Source organism: Serinus canaria, chromosome 14 (assembly GCF_022539315.1).
Source record: "Serinus canaria isolate serCan28SL12 chromosome 14, serCan2020, whole genome shotgun sequence".
NCBI classification, from domain to species: domain Eukaryota; kingdom Metazoa; phylum Chordata; class Aves; order Passeriformes; family Fringillidae; genus Serinus; species Serinus canaria.
In genome coordinates this window covers 9255543-9272474 of record NC_066328.1, presented here as the reverse complement: position 1 = coordinate 9272474, position 16932 = coordinate 9255543, and the positions used below count along the sequence as shown (strand labels likewise).

At 42.4% G+C, this 16932-nt stretch overlaps 1 protein-coding gene across 1 annotated transcript; it reads right to left on the bottom strand.

Moving 5' to 3' along the window:
- Positions 1-3: 3 nt before the first annotated feature.
- On the bottom strand, positions 4-12560 carry KDELR2 (KDEL endoplasmic reticulum protein retention receptor 2). Its single transcript, XM_030229663.2, has 5 exons — positions 12357-12560; positions 5753-5853; positions 3205-3363; positions 1889-2141; positions 4-1216 (listed from the first exon to the last, which is right to left on the bottom strand). Exons 1-5 carry the CDS (start codon positions 12445-12447, stop codon positions 1182-1184), a joined length of 639 nt encoding a protein of 212 aa, XP_030085523.1. The 5' UTR covers positions 12448-12560; the 3' UTR covers positions 4-1181.
- Between the last annotated feature and the right edge of the window lie 4372 nt (positions 12561-16932).

Below are 16932 nucleotides of genomic sequence, written 5' to 3'. Positions count from 1 at the left end.
AAATGTTTTCACCATTTCATAAAGTGTTTATTGAGGATGGTAACACAGGATAAATCATGCAACAGCTCAGTAAAAAAAGGGAATCATTTAAAGGATGAAGAATGGTAACTGGTGCTGCTGATTCTGAAAAGTTTATAAAAAAAATATTAATTGTCCAAAAGAGACATCGAAAACCACTTGAAGCTGAACATGGAAGTTGCTTATAAAGCATTCATTAATAAGAAAATGTAGATATTGTTTAAAATGATCACCCACAGATTTCTGTAATCAACAACTTACATGTCTCCCTTTCCCACAGCTGTAATGGTGGAGCAGGGCTGGACATCCAAGATATTTAACCTTCTCTTCCTGAACAAACACAGTCACAAACATTTCCCACTAATTAACACAATCGCATCTCTTACCCCTCACAACCTGGGCTGCCAAGTGCTTTCATTTTTGGGATTACCTTCCCAGACATCATGGCAGACCAGAAAGAGCCCGTCCTTGTGGCCTCAAGTGATTTCCTCATTGCCCTCTTGCCATCAGTCTGTTTTAGAAGGGGAACAACTTCAAAATGTGACTGTTCCCCTTCTAGCACCAGCATATATTTTGAATAAGGAACTCCATGTCAGCAGATGGCACAAAGACTGGGCACCAGCACATCACATCAAACATCGGTGGCTTCAGATTTAGAGTTGACATATATTCGCCTTTTGGAAAAAAAATAAATATAGTGGAATGAAAACTGAATCAAAGGGAAAGAACAGATGACTACCATCCATCAAGGATGCACATATTTGTGCACTGAAAAAAAAAAAAAAAAAAAAAATCAGTCATTTCAAAGAAAATCTTGAAAATTAAAAAAACGTTTGCACTTGTTCCTGGTCATAAACAATCTCACAAAAATCTCACTTTTGGAACTATTCCAATTGAAACCATACACTGAATTTATTAATACAGTATAAGTTTCTTTATGTAAAAAATCTTTATACATAGTAATAAAAAAGATAAAGGCAAGATGCATCAAACAGAAATCTGCTGGTTGTTTTTCCTCCGTTCTTACAGAGCCGCTGATGACTACCTGCACTATAAAGAGCTGTGTTTCTGACTTTCTGTCTCAAGCATCTTCACCTTTGCTTGTGATAAGGATTGTTCTGTCCAAGCATCCAACAGGACAGATGCTGGTGATGTTTTGGCACTTACGCTGGCAAACTGAGCTTCTTTCCCTTGAGAACTGCAAGGAGGAGTGGGAAAGAAAACAGTCAGCAAAACAAAGTTATGATGCAGGAGAAGCACACACTGCTAAAATGTCACAGGGACCAAAACCCTCCACACCAAATGGGTCCACTGCAGACAGTCCTCCTAGGCTGCCTCTCTTCAACACATACTGGTAAAACCAGAAGTAACAAATCTAGCCTTGCCCTCCTGTGGCACCCTGGAGTTCCCCCTTTTCACCCACATAGGGCACACTAGCCCCCCACCACATTATGAACTATGACTAAAATAACACAGCTTTGTGGTTACATGATGGAAACTTTCAACTCTTGGTGGTATTTAAACCACTGAGAAAGGTGTCTGTAAGCACAGGATCAATATGTAACAGTGTACATGGTCAGGGGAAGCAGGAGGATCATGCTTATCCATGGAAGGTGACAGCTATATATATTTAGCCATACTTAAGTTTTTCCAAAAGTCCATCAGACCATTTATATATTTATATTCTACCTCCCAAAAATCTTCAGAAATGCCCCACACCAGCTGAAGGTGTACTCAATAAATGAAGGGTATTTCAGAACTAATTTGCACACAGAATTAACGAGCTCGTAATGCTGACCTAGCAGACCCCTATGAACCTGTTAACTGCTACATTCCACAACCTGAAGCTAGAAGTCACTGTATTACTTACCTTTTGTAACATACAAATAGAAGAAGTCACAGTACAGAACGGTCTGGACCACACCAGCAACAACAGCTATGAGGTCAAAAAATCCCTCAAAGTAGTAGCGCCAAATCCAGTTGACTAAGTACAAGGCACGGTACAGACCCAAGAAGAAAAGATAGTGAGTAGTGATGGTCTCTGCTTCCCCAGTTTTGCTGATCATAAAAAGTTGAGGGAGAATAGCAACCGATTCAAGATAGATGGAGAAGGTCCACAGTATCTGAAAGGAGAAAACCACAGGTATATCAAGCTGTCTTACTGATAACAGCAGGACAGAAAATATTTGACTTGGCTCAACTTTTCACTCTCTAGCAATGTTATGGATGGATGAATACCTATCCATACAGGTCCAGTATTTTGGCAAACTTTCCCTGGTACAGGAAAAAGTCAGTGAAAGCTTCATAATCAACCAGAGGAGGAAAGGAGGAAACTCTCTTGGCAGACAGAAGACTCTCCAAATCAGCTCTCTGCTGAGCAGGCACACACAGGTTTACTTGTGAGGGAACTTGTGTGCATCCAGCTCACACTACCATGAAATGCAGCTTACAGAGTCCATGCTGAGAAAGCTGCAGGGAAGATGAAGTCCTTTCCCCTGCTTAATGTTCTTCCATTTTTTATCTATTTGTTTAGAGAATGAATTAACACAGAACAAAATTTAAAATATGTCTCAAACTGTTGTAATTCAAATTCCCTAACTCTGTAATAAATTCCTTCAACCCCAATATAATAATGCAGCTCAGTCCATGTAAAACAAGCATTTAAAGTTACTCTCAATTTTGTAGGAAAAAAATTACCTGTTTGAACTTCCTATGTTTACATTTTAATATAATTTTTCTGCAATTAATCACATAGCTGCATTTTAAATATAATGCAATTCTTTTTTATAGTCTAGATCATTTGCAATTCTATAGAATTTAAGCAGTAGTATAATTCCTTTTGTTTTCACAAGGTGGCACCAACTATTCACAAACTGCATTCCTGGGGATTTCTTAAAGAAAGAGAACAAAAGGAATTCTGAATTAATACAGTCATCAGAGTGTACTGGGAAAAACACAGATTCTGCTTAATAAAATAATCTACGCTGATAACAGTGCTGGTCTCCTGAGGTGCCTTAAATTCGCACAGACATCTGCACCACACAGATTCATTGAGGAAAGGATTAGCCTGAACCTACTAAACAGAGACACCCTTCAACCATTCACTTGTCAGGCTAAAAATGCTCATCCTCACATTCTAAATATTTCAGCAAAAAAAAAATTATCTCCTGCCCACAATCAACTCACCTCCAGTGGAGAGAAGTCATGATTAACAAGGAAAGAGAGCCCACCAACAGGAACTATCAGGAACTCCACTCGGAAGGTGTCGTGGTTTCCATCATAGGTGGCCTTGAACTTCATGTAGATCAGGTACACGGTGGCGTACGAGCAAGCGATGTAGATAAGCTGAAGGCAAGGAAAGAAACAACCCCAAAACAATCCACAGAGGTTCCAGGATTAAATCACACTCCCTGAATAAGCACTAAGATGAGTAAGAGTGGTCTTTTTTGATTCTTTGCATTGTTTACGTGGTTTTGCAGGCTGTTGGTGGTGCTTAACTTTTGCCAGCAGAGTAATAATTCAAAATGAGCCATTCTGGGCCCTACTGGTTTTGTTGCTCTAAAGGCATCCCATGCCCACGGCTGAAGTGACTGCCCAAAGGTGAAGACCCTTTCCAGAACTAAGAAAGTGACTGGGGAAGGGATACATGTTCTGCAAGTGCAGGGGAAGCACTGGCCCCAAACATTTAGGTTAAAAATGTGCAGGTGCATACATACACAATAACAATGGAAGGGGCCTTTCTACATTCAGAAAGCCCAGCATGGTGTGGCTCGTGTGGCAATTAAAAAAATATTCAATAAGCCCCATTCAGAAAACCATTTAACACATCACAAGTTAGCTGATTTGCTTTGGACCTTTAAACATCTTTAAAATCTGAAGAATGGCAACTGGACACTGTTCTTCACCAACCAAGAGGCCCCAAAACCTAGGAGACTGAGAGCAGCAATGAACCAGAATTCAATTTGAGCTGATGCCTAAGCATTTTGAAAGGTTTTGGCACAGTAGACTTTATAGCTATTCCCTGTGGAATAAACAAAAAGCTTCATTTTACAGGTGAGAAAACAGAACTAGAGAGAATCTAAGACCTTCTAAAGGTCAATCTGCCATCATCAGGACTGAGCTCATTGTCCTGGAGTCAACACAGCACAGCAGACTAGCCAAATATTTTAGCTTCTGCCACTTTCAGCACAAAGATTAAATGTTCCTAGCCATTTATCACATCAAAAAAAGGTTCTTTGCAACAGAGAAATAACAGATTAAAAACCCCACTGTTTGCAGATGCTATTAATCACTATATGCTCTGCCCACAGACAAAATTCTACAAATACTGTATTAAGGAGCTCAGAAGCCAAAGGCTCTGCTACATGAGCACCCCAGATGAGTGGAGATAAAGAAGCACAGGACAGGATACAGGGAGCCTTTACTATGGGTGTAAACAAATCACAGCAGATATGGTCATAGAAGACACTCAGAAAGTGTGAATGAATCAAAATTTCTTACATTACAAACTTCATCTCAAGAATTTCAACCCTCAACTTCTCAGCTAAAGTTCTCAATTGTTCTCAACAACTGTGTACCATTATATCCTCCTACATATAAATTAATATAACACAAAGTTGTGTTGGGACACTCAAGCAGCTTCATCTTGACCCTACAATAATGAGCTGAAAAGACAATTATATCCATCAGCTTCTAAGGAGTAACATTTGAAACTGTAATAGAGGCTACCACTTTGAAAGTTAATATTTCCACATTCCTTCCTTTTCTGGTTAGGAGGGCTGCAGAACAAAGATGTGCTCATGGCCCTAAATCACAACCAATAAATAAATAAATGGCAGAAAACCCCTACCTTCTCCTTTAGTGCAACTAATGGTAACTTCCAATCAGAAATTACATATGGAAAAAGCTTCTGTTTCAAGAATATTTTATTTAATCCACAGCTCTTAATCTATACTGTTAATAATAAAACTTAAGCATCCACATTTCACTTGGGAAAACAAGTGGGAGTTTATGACAATATTTTATTTTACAATATTATTTCCCTAATTTATCCATCCATTTTGTTATTGATTATTTTAGTCTCCTCTTGGCAAAGTTATACTACCCTATAAATTAAAGCTGAAAAGCATCAAGAAAATTTAAAAAAAAAAGGAATTGGATTAAAAAAACATAAACTTAACTGCCCTCTCCCAGACCACTGCTTTGTTTTCTTGTACCCAGCACCAGAAATTGCAGGAATGAGTAAGTAAAAAACTCAAATTCAGGCTCACTGGCATTCAGTGGGCAAGTGACAGGGGTATAACTCACAGAAGCTACATTCCTTAAAGCTTACTCATGTCAACTTTTCATCAGCCTCTGACCAGACAGTAGCTGCAATTCTGGCAGTGCACTCTGAATACTAATTTACCTTGTAGTGAATAAAAGGAGATTTACTTGAGCTTTAATGTCTCAAATGAGAAATACAGTTTATTTAAACCATTTTTCCAAAAGCTTGTACTTTCAATAACCAAAATGTCATTTGTTCTAAATGTCACAGTCCTGATATAAACAGTTTTTTAAAATTGCATGTACACTGCAGAAAAGAAGTAGGATTTTGAGTCCATCTTCCACACTCTTTATCCAAAGCCCATCTAGAGCTTTGGTGCAGTGGGCCATTAAAAATGGCTTTTATTAATGGCATTATGGACTCTGCATGCAACCTCACTAGCTTTTCTAACTCTTCAGCATACTCTACCTTCATAGATGTGTTATACAATGAAATGAATGAAGTGAAGAGGTCCAGGTAACGGGTAGTGAAGACCAGTGCAAACAGAAGCTGGCTTTTCCCAGAAATACCTAAAGTGATAAAGGAAATAATTAATCATTCAGAAAGTGATGAGGTGCTTTGCAACATTTGATGACCAGGATGAGAAAGGATACATCCTTTATTTTTAAGCAGGTTGATCACAAAATTAGGACAAAATCCAAGTTCCCAAGCTGTACATCTAAGCCCATATAGCTCAGTAGTGTGAACATAAGTTACTCTGTACTGGAAGACGTGCTGGCACTACACAAGGTTTAGAATTTACTCACAGCAGGTAGTATAATCTCCAAAAATATCACCTGCAAGCTATCTGTTCTGTATTATCACTGGGTAAGGCTGCATTAACTTTCAGTTCTCAGAGTGCTGTCACATGCCTCAGTACAATCTTTAGATGCTGAATAGCTGGAAAGGTACAAGGGCAATACAGAACAGACCCAGTGACAAGCAGAAGGTAAGATGGCACCAATAATGGGATTTTAGAGGAATACATAGATTTTAAAACATAAGGCAATTCAATTCACAGACTCAATTGGCCACATGGTGAGAAAAACATCAAACAATCAAACTCACATGTTATAATGTACGAAAACAAAATTTTAAAAAGGAAGAGAAGTGAGATAAAATGTCAGACATCTACACTGCACCTTCAAAGCAACTTTCGATTCTAGGTCAAAGCCCCAATGTCAAAATGTTTGTTTGTACTTAACTTCAGGCACTAGAGCACAGTTAGAAGCATAAAAGCTTTGCACAGTCAGTCACTAAAAGCTTCTGAAAGCTGAGGTGAAGCATCACTCCATAATACTGATGTGGTGGTGTGTCACAGCAGGGGGACAAAACAACCTACTCTGTGCCTCTATCTTGTTATTCCAATTATTCTTGTTTTCAGTCATCCTGGGCGAAAATAATTGAATCTGTTCAGCTAAGCATGCAAGTCTTCTTCAAAAAAACAAGAGTGAAAAATACTCTGCAGGAGAGGCTGAAAATCCTTGTCCCTTTATACAGAGATATTTCTAGAAAGGCTTTTATTAACAGCACCATAAAGCAATTAGGAGAAGGCAATCTGCTATGGCTATTGAAGTCCTCTCTCACTCCAGCTTAAGGAACATGGAATAAACTGCTCCAGATGAAGGAACTTAACCTATGAAGTACAAGAATGGCTGAAACAGTACAATTAGAAAGGGGTGTGTTTGCACATTTCATATGTGAAACCTCTGCAAGGTGAGCCTGATGGGCCACCTACAGAACAGCCCAAGTACAGCACAGGGAACATAAACCATCTCAAAACCTGCAGGCTGTAAAGCTGTAAAGCACAAGCTGCAAGTATCACACACAAAACACACCACCCCCCCAAAAAAAACCAAAACAAAACAAAAACAAATCCCACAAACAAGCTACCTCCCAAAGTTTAGGGGAAAAAAAAGCATTTGGCATTTCTTAACTACAACCACATTGCACAGACAGCTGAAGCATCGCTCTGGGCTCACCCCAGGTCTGCTTGTGGGCATCACAACTTGCCAATAAAACCTCCCAGCAAGCAAAGCTGTCCTAAGGTCAGAACCCACAGGACAAAGAAATCCACCTGGACAGATTACAGAACAGCGTGATACTACAGAGTATAATTAGGCTAAATTATTTAGCATGCTATTTTCTTTTAGCAAATAACTGGGAACAGGAAAAAAACCAAAACCAAAAACCAACCAGCATATAAGGGACATTAACATTGAAAACAGCTATAAATTTGGATCTGGATATACTGTCATAAATATATATAACATACTTGACAAATTCTTCTAAGCCATTGCCAATCTTACCTCTTCAACTCCAAAGCTGTTATTTTTATTAAGGCTTTCAATACTCTCACTGATTTGTGAATCTTTGGAATAGTTGTGAAATACTGAAACCCACCCTAGACCCAAGATTAAACTAATTTTCAAGTAAAGTAGGCTAGACTAGACTAGACTAGGCAAGGTTTAAATTGTAAAGCAAAGGCCTATGAAGTAGTGGGAGAAACATCTATACTCCAAACAAAAACAGGGAGAGGGAACAGGTAAACACAGCAGTTGTACCACTCCGTGCATTTTAAAACTTTAGGAAATGTATCAATGTATGTGTCACAGCACTGACCCCCGGCTCACCACTGGCAACTGCAATGCACTGAGGCTACAATGATGCTATTCCCATTCTTCTTCCTCTCCTTTTACTCCCACAAAAATTACTTAGTTCTTGAACTAAAAAAAAAAAAAAAAAAAAAAAGGTTTTATTTCTTCTTCCAAAGCTCTGGGCTCTAATTTGGAAGAGCCAAACCTCTCCGTTTTGTTTCATCCTCACACATGGAAAAACTCCTTTAACTTCTGCACTCCAGCTTGGCTGAAAGCCATAGCATGAAACTTTAATTCAGGTGATTTTCACAGCCAGGCAGGAGGGCAGAGCTGAAATTGTAGTACTTTCTTATCAACTTCATTTTGCTGTGGTGAGTCGGGTAAGGAGTAACAGGCAGGAGCAGAGGCACTGAACTGTGCACTGTGTACAGCACTTACCAACTATGAACTGCACATCACAGCCATAAAACCTACCAACAAAAATTCTTCTAAGGAAGGTCAGCCCATACTTTGCCATGGAAACTTCAGACTTTTAAAAATAAAATAATTCAGTTCTGTACCACATCACCCACAGAACCACAACTGCCTTGGTTCTGTTAATAAGTACCAGCATTAAGACTCCTGTGCTTCCAATTTAAAAGTCCAACCTAATTTTAAAGACAAATTTTCTAACTGAGAAAGAGAATACTTTCCTTCAGAGAGGAAAAAAAATTCAAAGCTATCTAAAGCAGCAGTTTTTGTGAAACTACAGACAAATTAGCAGCAGCCTATGGCAAAGTACTGTCAGAAGTCTTCATCTTAGCATACTATCTGGTCCACAATAGACACATAAAATTGAGATACAGCTACATTACCTAGCAAAAGTACTACACATTTACTATCTATAGCACTTTTTTAGAGTATACAGCATATAATTGGACAGCACTGCAACCGCAGGTCACCTTTAACACTTGATAAATGGCACCAAGAAAGGCAAATCAATTTTCAGGCAGTAATTTGCACTGCAAACAACCTAATTTGACTTGAAATGGGTAAGAAAATACAGTCTGAACAGGACAATGTTTGAAAGCACAGGATTCCTCAAGTCTCATGAATTTCCTAATTATGACATGAAGTCAATAATGGAGTTACCTATTACATTCTCCATGGCTCTTCCTAATGATTTTTGAACTGTTATTTTGAGTGGCAAACATTTTTCCAAATTCTAAATTTGGAAACTCAAATAACCAGACATGCAAAAAATTGTTTCCCTGCCAGCTCTAAAATTCTGAAGTCACGATTTGATTTGATTTGCTTTCCCCTTATCTTTTCAAACTATTGACTAAATAAGAAAAAAAAAAGTTTCTCAAACACAGAAAACACAGACTGCTTCAAAGTGCAGATGAGCCCAGCCCTACCTATCTTCTTTAATTAGAGGAGTCACTCCTTAAGAAAGAAAATGGGGACTATGGGTCTTCAAAAAACAGCAGGTTGCAGCAGAGGTGCACAGGCTGTCTCCCTCATTTCCAGCTGCTTTTACAGGCCTCTGAGTTCTCCTGGAACAAAGGCCTCAGACACACACAGATGCAACCAGAAGAGAGGAGTCGGCACCATGTGCTTTGCCAGCTCTCCATGGATCACAGCCTGCAGTTCAGCCAGCAGTTGGAAGCCCTTTATTTTCAAAGACTCTACTGCTTCAAAAGTGCATGGTCAAAGTAGCAGCTGGTTTGCCTGTGTCTCCTTAGTCACCAATAACCACAAGGTATAAGTTTATTTGATTTATTAATCTAATAGCCATACAATGGAAATAAATGGCAGAAAGCCCTCTAATAAGTGGCTCTTTGTAGCTGCTTAACATTAATTGGTAACTACTTAGGGGTTATTGTCGTGCATGACTTTACAAACATATGCAAATGTATATTTACAACAGTTTCATCAATAGAAACCTCAAGTGACAACAATGAACCACTAGGAAGAACAGAATAGAGCCCCCAAAAAATCCTTTGCTTGTGGTCCTTTGAGGTATTCATGTTCTTCTCATTGTAGACAAACTTGCTAGGCCTAAAACACCAATCTCACAGCAATGACACAAATCTTCTAGTTCTGCCAGAGTCCTCTCCTGAGGACTCTGGCAGAACTAGAAGACACCAAAGAAACAACCCTGACAAACACATTTATGCTTTCTTTTTTTTATTTTCCTCAGGAAAATGAATTAAGCAAATATTTTTACTGAAAGAGTTCATGCATGTGTGTTTGTGTCCAGGGAAATGGGAGAGCTGTATCACCTATGTGATACAGGCCTGTTTTTACTTTTCTGTCTTGGAGAAAGCTGTACCAATGACTGGTGTGAGGCCACTTTCTAATGAATAAACTCCTACTAGTAGAGATTCTCAATCGCAATTGGCTTAAGGAAAGCAACATCAGACTACTTTTTAAGCAGAAAGATGGGCCCAGGTCACATTGTACTATACTGTGTAAGTAACCTCACATCCAAAGGTCACTCAAGAATCTCTTGGCTCAAACCCTATCTGAATTTCAGCCTTGCAATAGAATTTCATCTTTCTTTCTACAGACATAAAACAACATTCAGCTTTTAGATCATTAACCCTCCTGCTGTTAGCAATCTCAATTGCATTTCTCGAACACAGGACAAAGCTCTACTCAAGAGCTGGAGGAGGCAAGGCCCTCTCCTGCCAGACCCAGGCAGGATTCCTGTGATGCACTAGAGCCTGAGCCAGGTAAGTTCATCAGGAACGTGCTCTTGTGCTCCATGACCTCAGGAACAATAGTTCTGCACTACCACTGCATGTGGGCAATGGAGTCACTTGCTTGACCTCTTTTGTAAAGTTAAGAACTCTTTTTACTTTAAGTCTGTTTAAAGCCAAAGGTATTAGTTTACTTATTAAAAACCAAAACTATTCATTTACTCTTTTTTTTTTGTGCTACCAAGTGATGAGCTGGTGATTTGACAACATATAGAACCTGTACTTCCTCCTACCTGTAGTGTAAATCTCTTTCATTTCCCCATTCTCAGTTATTTCAGGTTACAACTTAAACTAATTCTTCACACTTTTAACTGAAAGCTTTACAGATACATCTGTTCAACAGTGCTAACCCGGTATTTGAATAGTATCATCAACACGGCAAACTGATTTCAAGAACAATCGCCCTCACTAAAGAAGGAGAAGCTCACTGCAGAGAAAGCAAAGTCAAGCTCACAGTCAAACTCCCGTGCACAACAAAAGCGATCCACGTAACACACACCGCAAGGAAATGCCCATTTTGAATGACAACAGCTCCCAATTTTCTGAAAGAAATCAGCTACGCTGCAGTTATGGGAACTGCCTGCAATTCCCTGCAACCACCACACCGTACACCGAAGGGAGAGAGCGAACCACGGCACCAGGAATTGGAGCACGCCCGTCGCGAACGGGGGGGAAGCGGCAGCGGGGGGCGGCGGAGCGGGGTTCGGCCGGGACCCGGCGCGGCTCCCGCTGCCACGTCACATAGGCCCGCGGCTCCCGCCGGGAATCTCCCTCCTACCGCTTCCTACTGCGGGCTGAGGGCCGACAGCAAACCCGCCACCAGCCCTAACACTGCTCAATTCCTGCACAAAAGCGAAGGAGAGAGGGAGCGTGAGGCCGCCGCAGAGGGAAGGGGAGAGCGGGGAAACTTCAGAGGCTGCGAACCGCGAGTCAGCGGCGGCCGGCGCTGCACCAAACCGCGGACACCGGCGGCCCGGGGGCCGGGCGCGGCCAGGGCAAGCGAGGGAAGGGATGAAGGGATGGAGGGACGGAGGGATGAAGGGAGGGCGGCTGCTCCCCCCGCCCGCCCTCCAAACTGGCCTCCCCATTCATTCGCCTGCCGCCGGGCAGTTACGTAAGGAAGGAGCGACCCTCCCGGACACAGCCGGAGCGGCGGTGCACAGGGATTAAAGTACAAATAATGGCAACCACAACACCTTTCAGGGAAACGCAGCTCCCGCCGGCGCACCCCCACCCCGGAGCGGGGTTGCGCCTCCTCCTTCCCCCTCTCCCGGCTGCTCACCCTCTCCGCCAGCGCTGCATTTGGAGGGGGCCGAGTCGCGGGGAGGTCAGAAGGAGGGCAGAGTCCCCTACCCTGCGCGAAAGGGAGACACCGTCCCTTTTCACCTGCCCGGCCCGAGTTCTGCCCGCCCGCCCCGGGGGCCCTCGGGGGCGCCCCAGCGGAGTCAATGCCCTCCTCGCCTTTCCCCGCTTCACCAGGGCCTCCTCCCGGGCCAGTGAGAGAGGCGGGACACCCCCACCCCCCCCGCCGCCCCGGCTCGCTAGGCTCTCCCCGGGGCGCGGCCGTGCGGGGACGATCGCAGCACCCCGCGGCGAGTTCGGGGCTATGCCGCCCGGCCCCGGCGGGGCGCCCGCGGGGCTCTGCGGCCCGGAGGCACCCGGCCGGTCCCGCCCCGCGGCCTCCGCACGCACCCGCGCAGGAGCGGCTCTTCCAGATCTTGAGCAGCAGGATGATGATGGCCGCCAGGTGGGACAGGTCCCCGGTGAGGCGGAAGATGTTCATGGCGGCGGCAGAGGCGGCGGCGCAGCCGGAGCCGGGGAGCGAAGATGGCGCAAGCTCAGCGGGCACCGAGCGACGTGGCCCGGGGACGTGGCCAGGCAGCCCCGCGCCGGTGCACGCCGGGAAGCGGGGGGAGCGCCCGCCCCGCCCCGCGCCGCCCTCACGGCGGGGCCGCCCCGGCAGCCGCGGGCCCGGGCGCGGAGGGGAGCGGCCGCTGGACACAGCCCTTGGGGCGGCCGAGGGGCTGATCTGTATATATAGATACAATAGGGAATATAATATATATTATATTATATGTATATTTTAATATGTTTTGGCGGCCAACAGTGTGAAAATCTACATCAGCTACTAGAGGGAGTCCAGCGGAGGCCCTAAAGGTGATGAGTGTCTCTCTTAGGAGAGACTATGAGGACTGGGCCTTGTTAGTCTGGAGAAGACTGAGGGGGGAATCTCCTCAATACATATAAATATCTCAAAGGTGGGTGCCAAGAGGGTCACAGAATCTGGAATTCCCACAAATGGTTTGGGTGAGAAGGGTACTTACATCAGGTTCCACCCCCTGCCATGGGCAGGGATGCCACTCCCTGGACCAGGGTACCCAGGACCCCATCCAGCCTGGCCTGGAACACTGCGAGGGATGGAGCAGCCACAGCTTTTCTGGGCAACCTGTACCAGGATGAGGCCAAATGCTTTTCCATGGTGCCCAGTGACAGGACAAGGAACAATGGCCATTAACTGGAACACAAGAAGCTTCACCTCAACACAAGGAAGAAATTTTTAACGTCAAGGGCTGCAAAACACTAGGAGAGGACTGAGCAGTCAGGGATTCTCCCTCCTTGGAGACATTCCAAACCCTCCTGGACACACTCCTGTGTCACTGCTCCAGGTGACCCTGCCTTGGCAGGAGGGTTGGACTGGGTGATTTCCAGATGTCCATTCCAACACTAACAATTCCGTGATTCTGTGTAAACTTCCAAGAAAAAAAAAAAAAAGGCAATTATTTCTTCAATAATCATGCCTTGAGAGGCAGCACACTGCCTCTTCAGAGTCCTTGATCCCTAAAACATAGGACATGACCAGCAAAGTTCAGTGGGCAGTTCAAAAGAGGCATCTCCTCTTAATAACTCCCCAATGTTCTCTGTAAAAAAACCCAACAATCCACAAAACAACAAAGAAAATAAGAGTAGCTGCCCAGGAAAAGGATTTCCAGTGGTTGTAGAAAACGGGTAACAGCTTGTTCCAGGTAAACAGTGGTGCTTTGCTGGGTAGCTCATTTCTTTAAAATCTCTTTGTTTACATTGTTTCACAGCCTTTTGAGGAAATAGCGTAAGGACTTTACTGTTACAGAATTATACACTGAAAAGTTCCCACAGCAGAAGGTTATGGACTGTTTGAAATTTAAGAAAAGGATCCTAACTACAATCTTTTAATTTTTCTGTTTAAAATGTGGCACAAACATTAAAATCTTTAGAGAGTTTACATAATCCCGAGAAGGGAGAACTGATTAGTACTTGCTATGGAGTTTATCTTTTATAGCAAGTACCCACTGTGTGACAAAACCAAATTTACTTATTTTCAGAGATTAGGAATGAAAGCCTGCCCTCTTACAACATAGTGTTTACAAGTACAGCAGTACAACTCCTTGACAAGCTCCCTAGTATCTTTTACTATGTCCTAAGAGAAAAGGTTGGATGTTGCATTTGAAAAGTTTTGTAGATCTGAACTCTAACAGAATAATTATTTTAAACAGATACTGAATAATTTTGGCATCAAATAATGTTTGATGTAACCACCAGTGAGTTGCCTACTTGAGGATACATGTTAAAAACCGAAATATAGTACTGGGAGAATTTGTACTGAAGAGGACAGCATTTGGCAGAACTCCCCAAACCTGTGGTACCAACTGCAACAAGAGGGGAGAAAGTGCAAATTCGTAACTACAACATCAGCAGCTGCAGTGCTGAGGCACTTCCATCACTGCAGGCATGTGAGAGGTCTGGAAACACAGCACTGGTTGGACGAGCCTGTTTGACACAGGCTTGATTGAAATGTGAGCAGTTAATATGTGAGATCTCAACAATTCTGAAAGGCTGAATACTGAAATAAAAGTAGCTAATAGAAACACTGACAGATGCATATCTGGAATCTATTTAATAGATACATTAAAGGCAGAGAGCTGACATCCATTCTCTCAACCCCTGCTCAGTTCATGCAGTTCATATTCAGAACTTGTTTGTGATCTAAGTTGTTTTCTGACATCTGATTAAATGTTGAAACATGTCAGGCCCCAATTAAACATGACCTAGGGCAGTTTCAGCTTGTGCATCAAACCAATGTGATTTTAACTATAGCAATGGCTATTCTTTGATAAATCAATACAGTTCACAATGGTTAAAAATTATCCAGGAAAGCAGTACCAGAAAATATTCCCCTGTTGTATCTGTGACAGATTAGCATTTTCCACTGTTTTTATATTTCTCCTACAGGAATTTACTTTCGTCTTCTCTCCTTTTCTCTTTGTCCCTCAAAGAAAGGCTTATAGATATTGAGATGTTAAGTATTTGGAAGGGTAATCTTACAGTTAATACTTCAGTGTTCAGTCACTTGGACTCTGAGCTCTGAACATGCCTGGGTTCCTGCATCATCAGGGCAAGAAAATCCTCTCATTAATCCGGATAGCAAAAGCAGACTGATGCTGATCAGAAAGGGGCAGATGGACATTGGTTCCTTTCTACTCATTGCAGAAAAAAAATGTAATACATTTTGTGGCTATTTTTGGGTACAAATAAAGAACCAGATGTGAACTTTGATAAAAATATCCTATGGTGCAAAACTCCTACATGTCCTGATGCCAGGCAAGGTCCGGTGGGGTCTTTGAGGCACTCTCATAACTTCTGTGTAAGGACTAGGTAGAAAGATATGGAAAGATGGTCTGATAATGGATCACAGTCTTAACTAAAATATGAAATTATGGATACCTGGATAGCACACAGGTCTGTTTTGCTTTATGACAAGTTTGTTATTTATCTGCATTTTCCAACAGTATTGTGTATAACACAGAAAATACACTTTCTGAGGACCAATTCCAAATGTTCTGGAGTACCAATAAAAGAAATTTAACTTACAGTGGAGTTTTTGTTTATTCTTTGCAGACCTGTCTTTTCTATCCAGTTTTCCTCCTGCCTTACTGGAAAAGGAAGTCAGATCCCTCCCTTCCAACAGCACTGGAGCAAACAGTCCCTAAGGCTGTCCCACATCATATGGCACGGATGAGAATATTTCACTAATCAGGGCTATAAGGTTCTTAGCTCTCCTCATCCCATGCATAGAGATCTTGTTTAAAAAAAAAACATAAAACAACCTAAAAACACACACACCAAGAAACCCCACAAACCTATCAAAATCATGTAAATATTTTCACTGAAATAAACAGACACCATTGCTTTAAGTTGTCTACCAGCCTGGAATATCAACCTTTTAGAGAAAAGAAAAAAAAAAAAAAAAGGAAGAGATTATTTGAAATTTGATATTTACTTCTAAAGAGAACAGAGTATGACAGGGGAACGAGGTACTGCAGTTTGCTGGCTGTTCCTTGACTGCCATGGGGAAATTGGCAGTGCCCACTGGGAAGCAGTGTGCGATATCTATAACCACAACACAGCAGGAGCCAGAATACAACGGTGCACTATGGCCAGGTACCTGCTCAAGTGACACATTCCAGGTGACTGCTGATTCCTTGCTTCTTTCTGGGCGTCACTGGAGTGAGTCAGGCCTCTCCCTTAGCCCCAGGTGTGTTTGACTGGCACACCTTGAGCAATGTCTCACATCTGCTCCAAGGGGGGGGCAGTCAGTGGGACTCTGACAAGGTCCCAGCCCAATATGATGGGGCTGCAATTTGTGTTACTGGAAAGTAAATGAGGGGGTGATGATCCCTAGGCACAGAAGTGAAGTGAGAAGCTAAATCTGCCATAATGAAGTATGTAATTGCCTCTGGAATATTTGAGCAGATTATACAGAAGGATAAAGGGCTTCTTAAAATTAAGGAAGGATGCCTTTTTTGGTTTTTTTTTTCAAACAGTATCTTTAGAGCCTCACACTAAGGAGCTGGTTAGCTCTGATGTGACAGATTGAGATCACTGGAAGTCAAACATTCCATGCACTGTACAAAACCTGACAACAGCCAGAATGCCAGCTTTAACAGGGGCACTCTTCTAATATTGTGGATGGGTAGTTGTTTTCTTCCTTTTGGAGATTTAGAGATACAGCAGATGTGCCATTTACCTCAGTACCAGGTCACAGAGATATTTTCATATTTTCTCTCCTGCTGATCCAGAATCAGTAGCCCTTTTCTCTTTTCTAAACACAATTCTGAACATAAAGATATCAGGCACTGAAATAATAAACCAACAACAGTGTTTCTTCCCATTTGTTAATTCCTAAAGGATCCTACATTCAATCACAGGAATGAAATGCCTCCTCTCACATTCT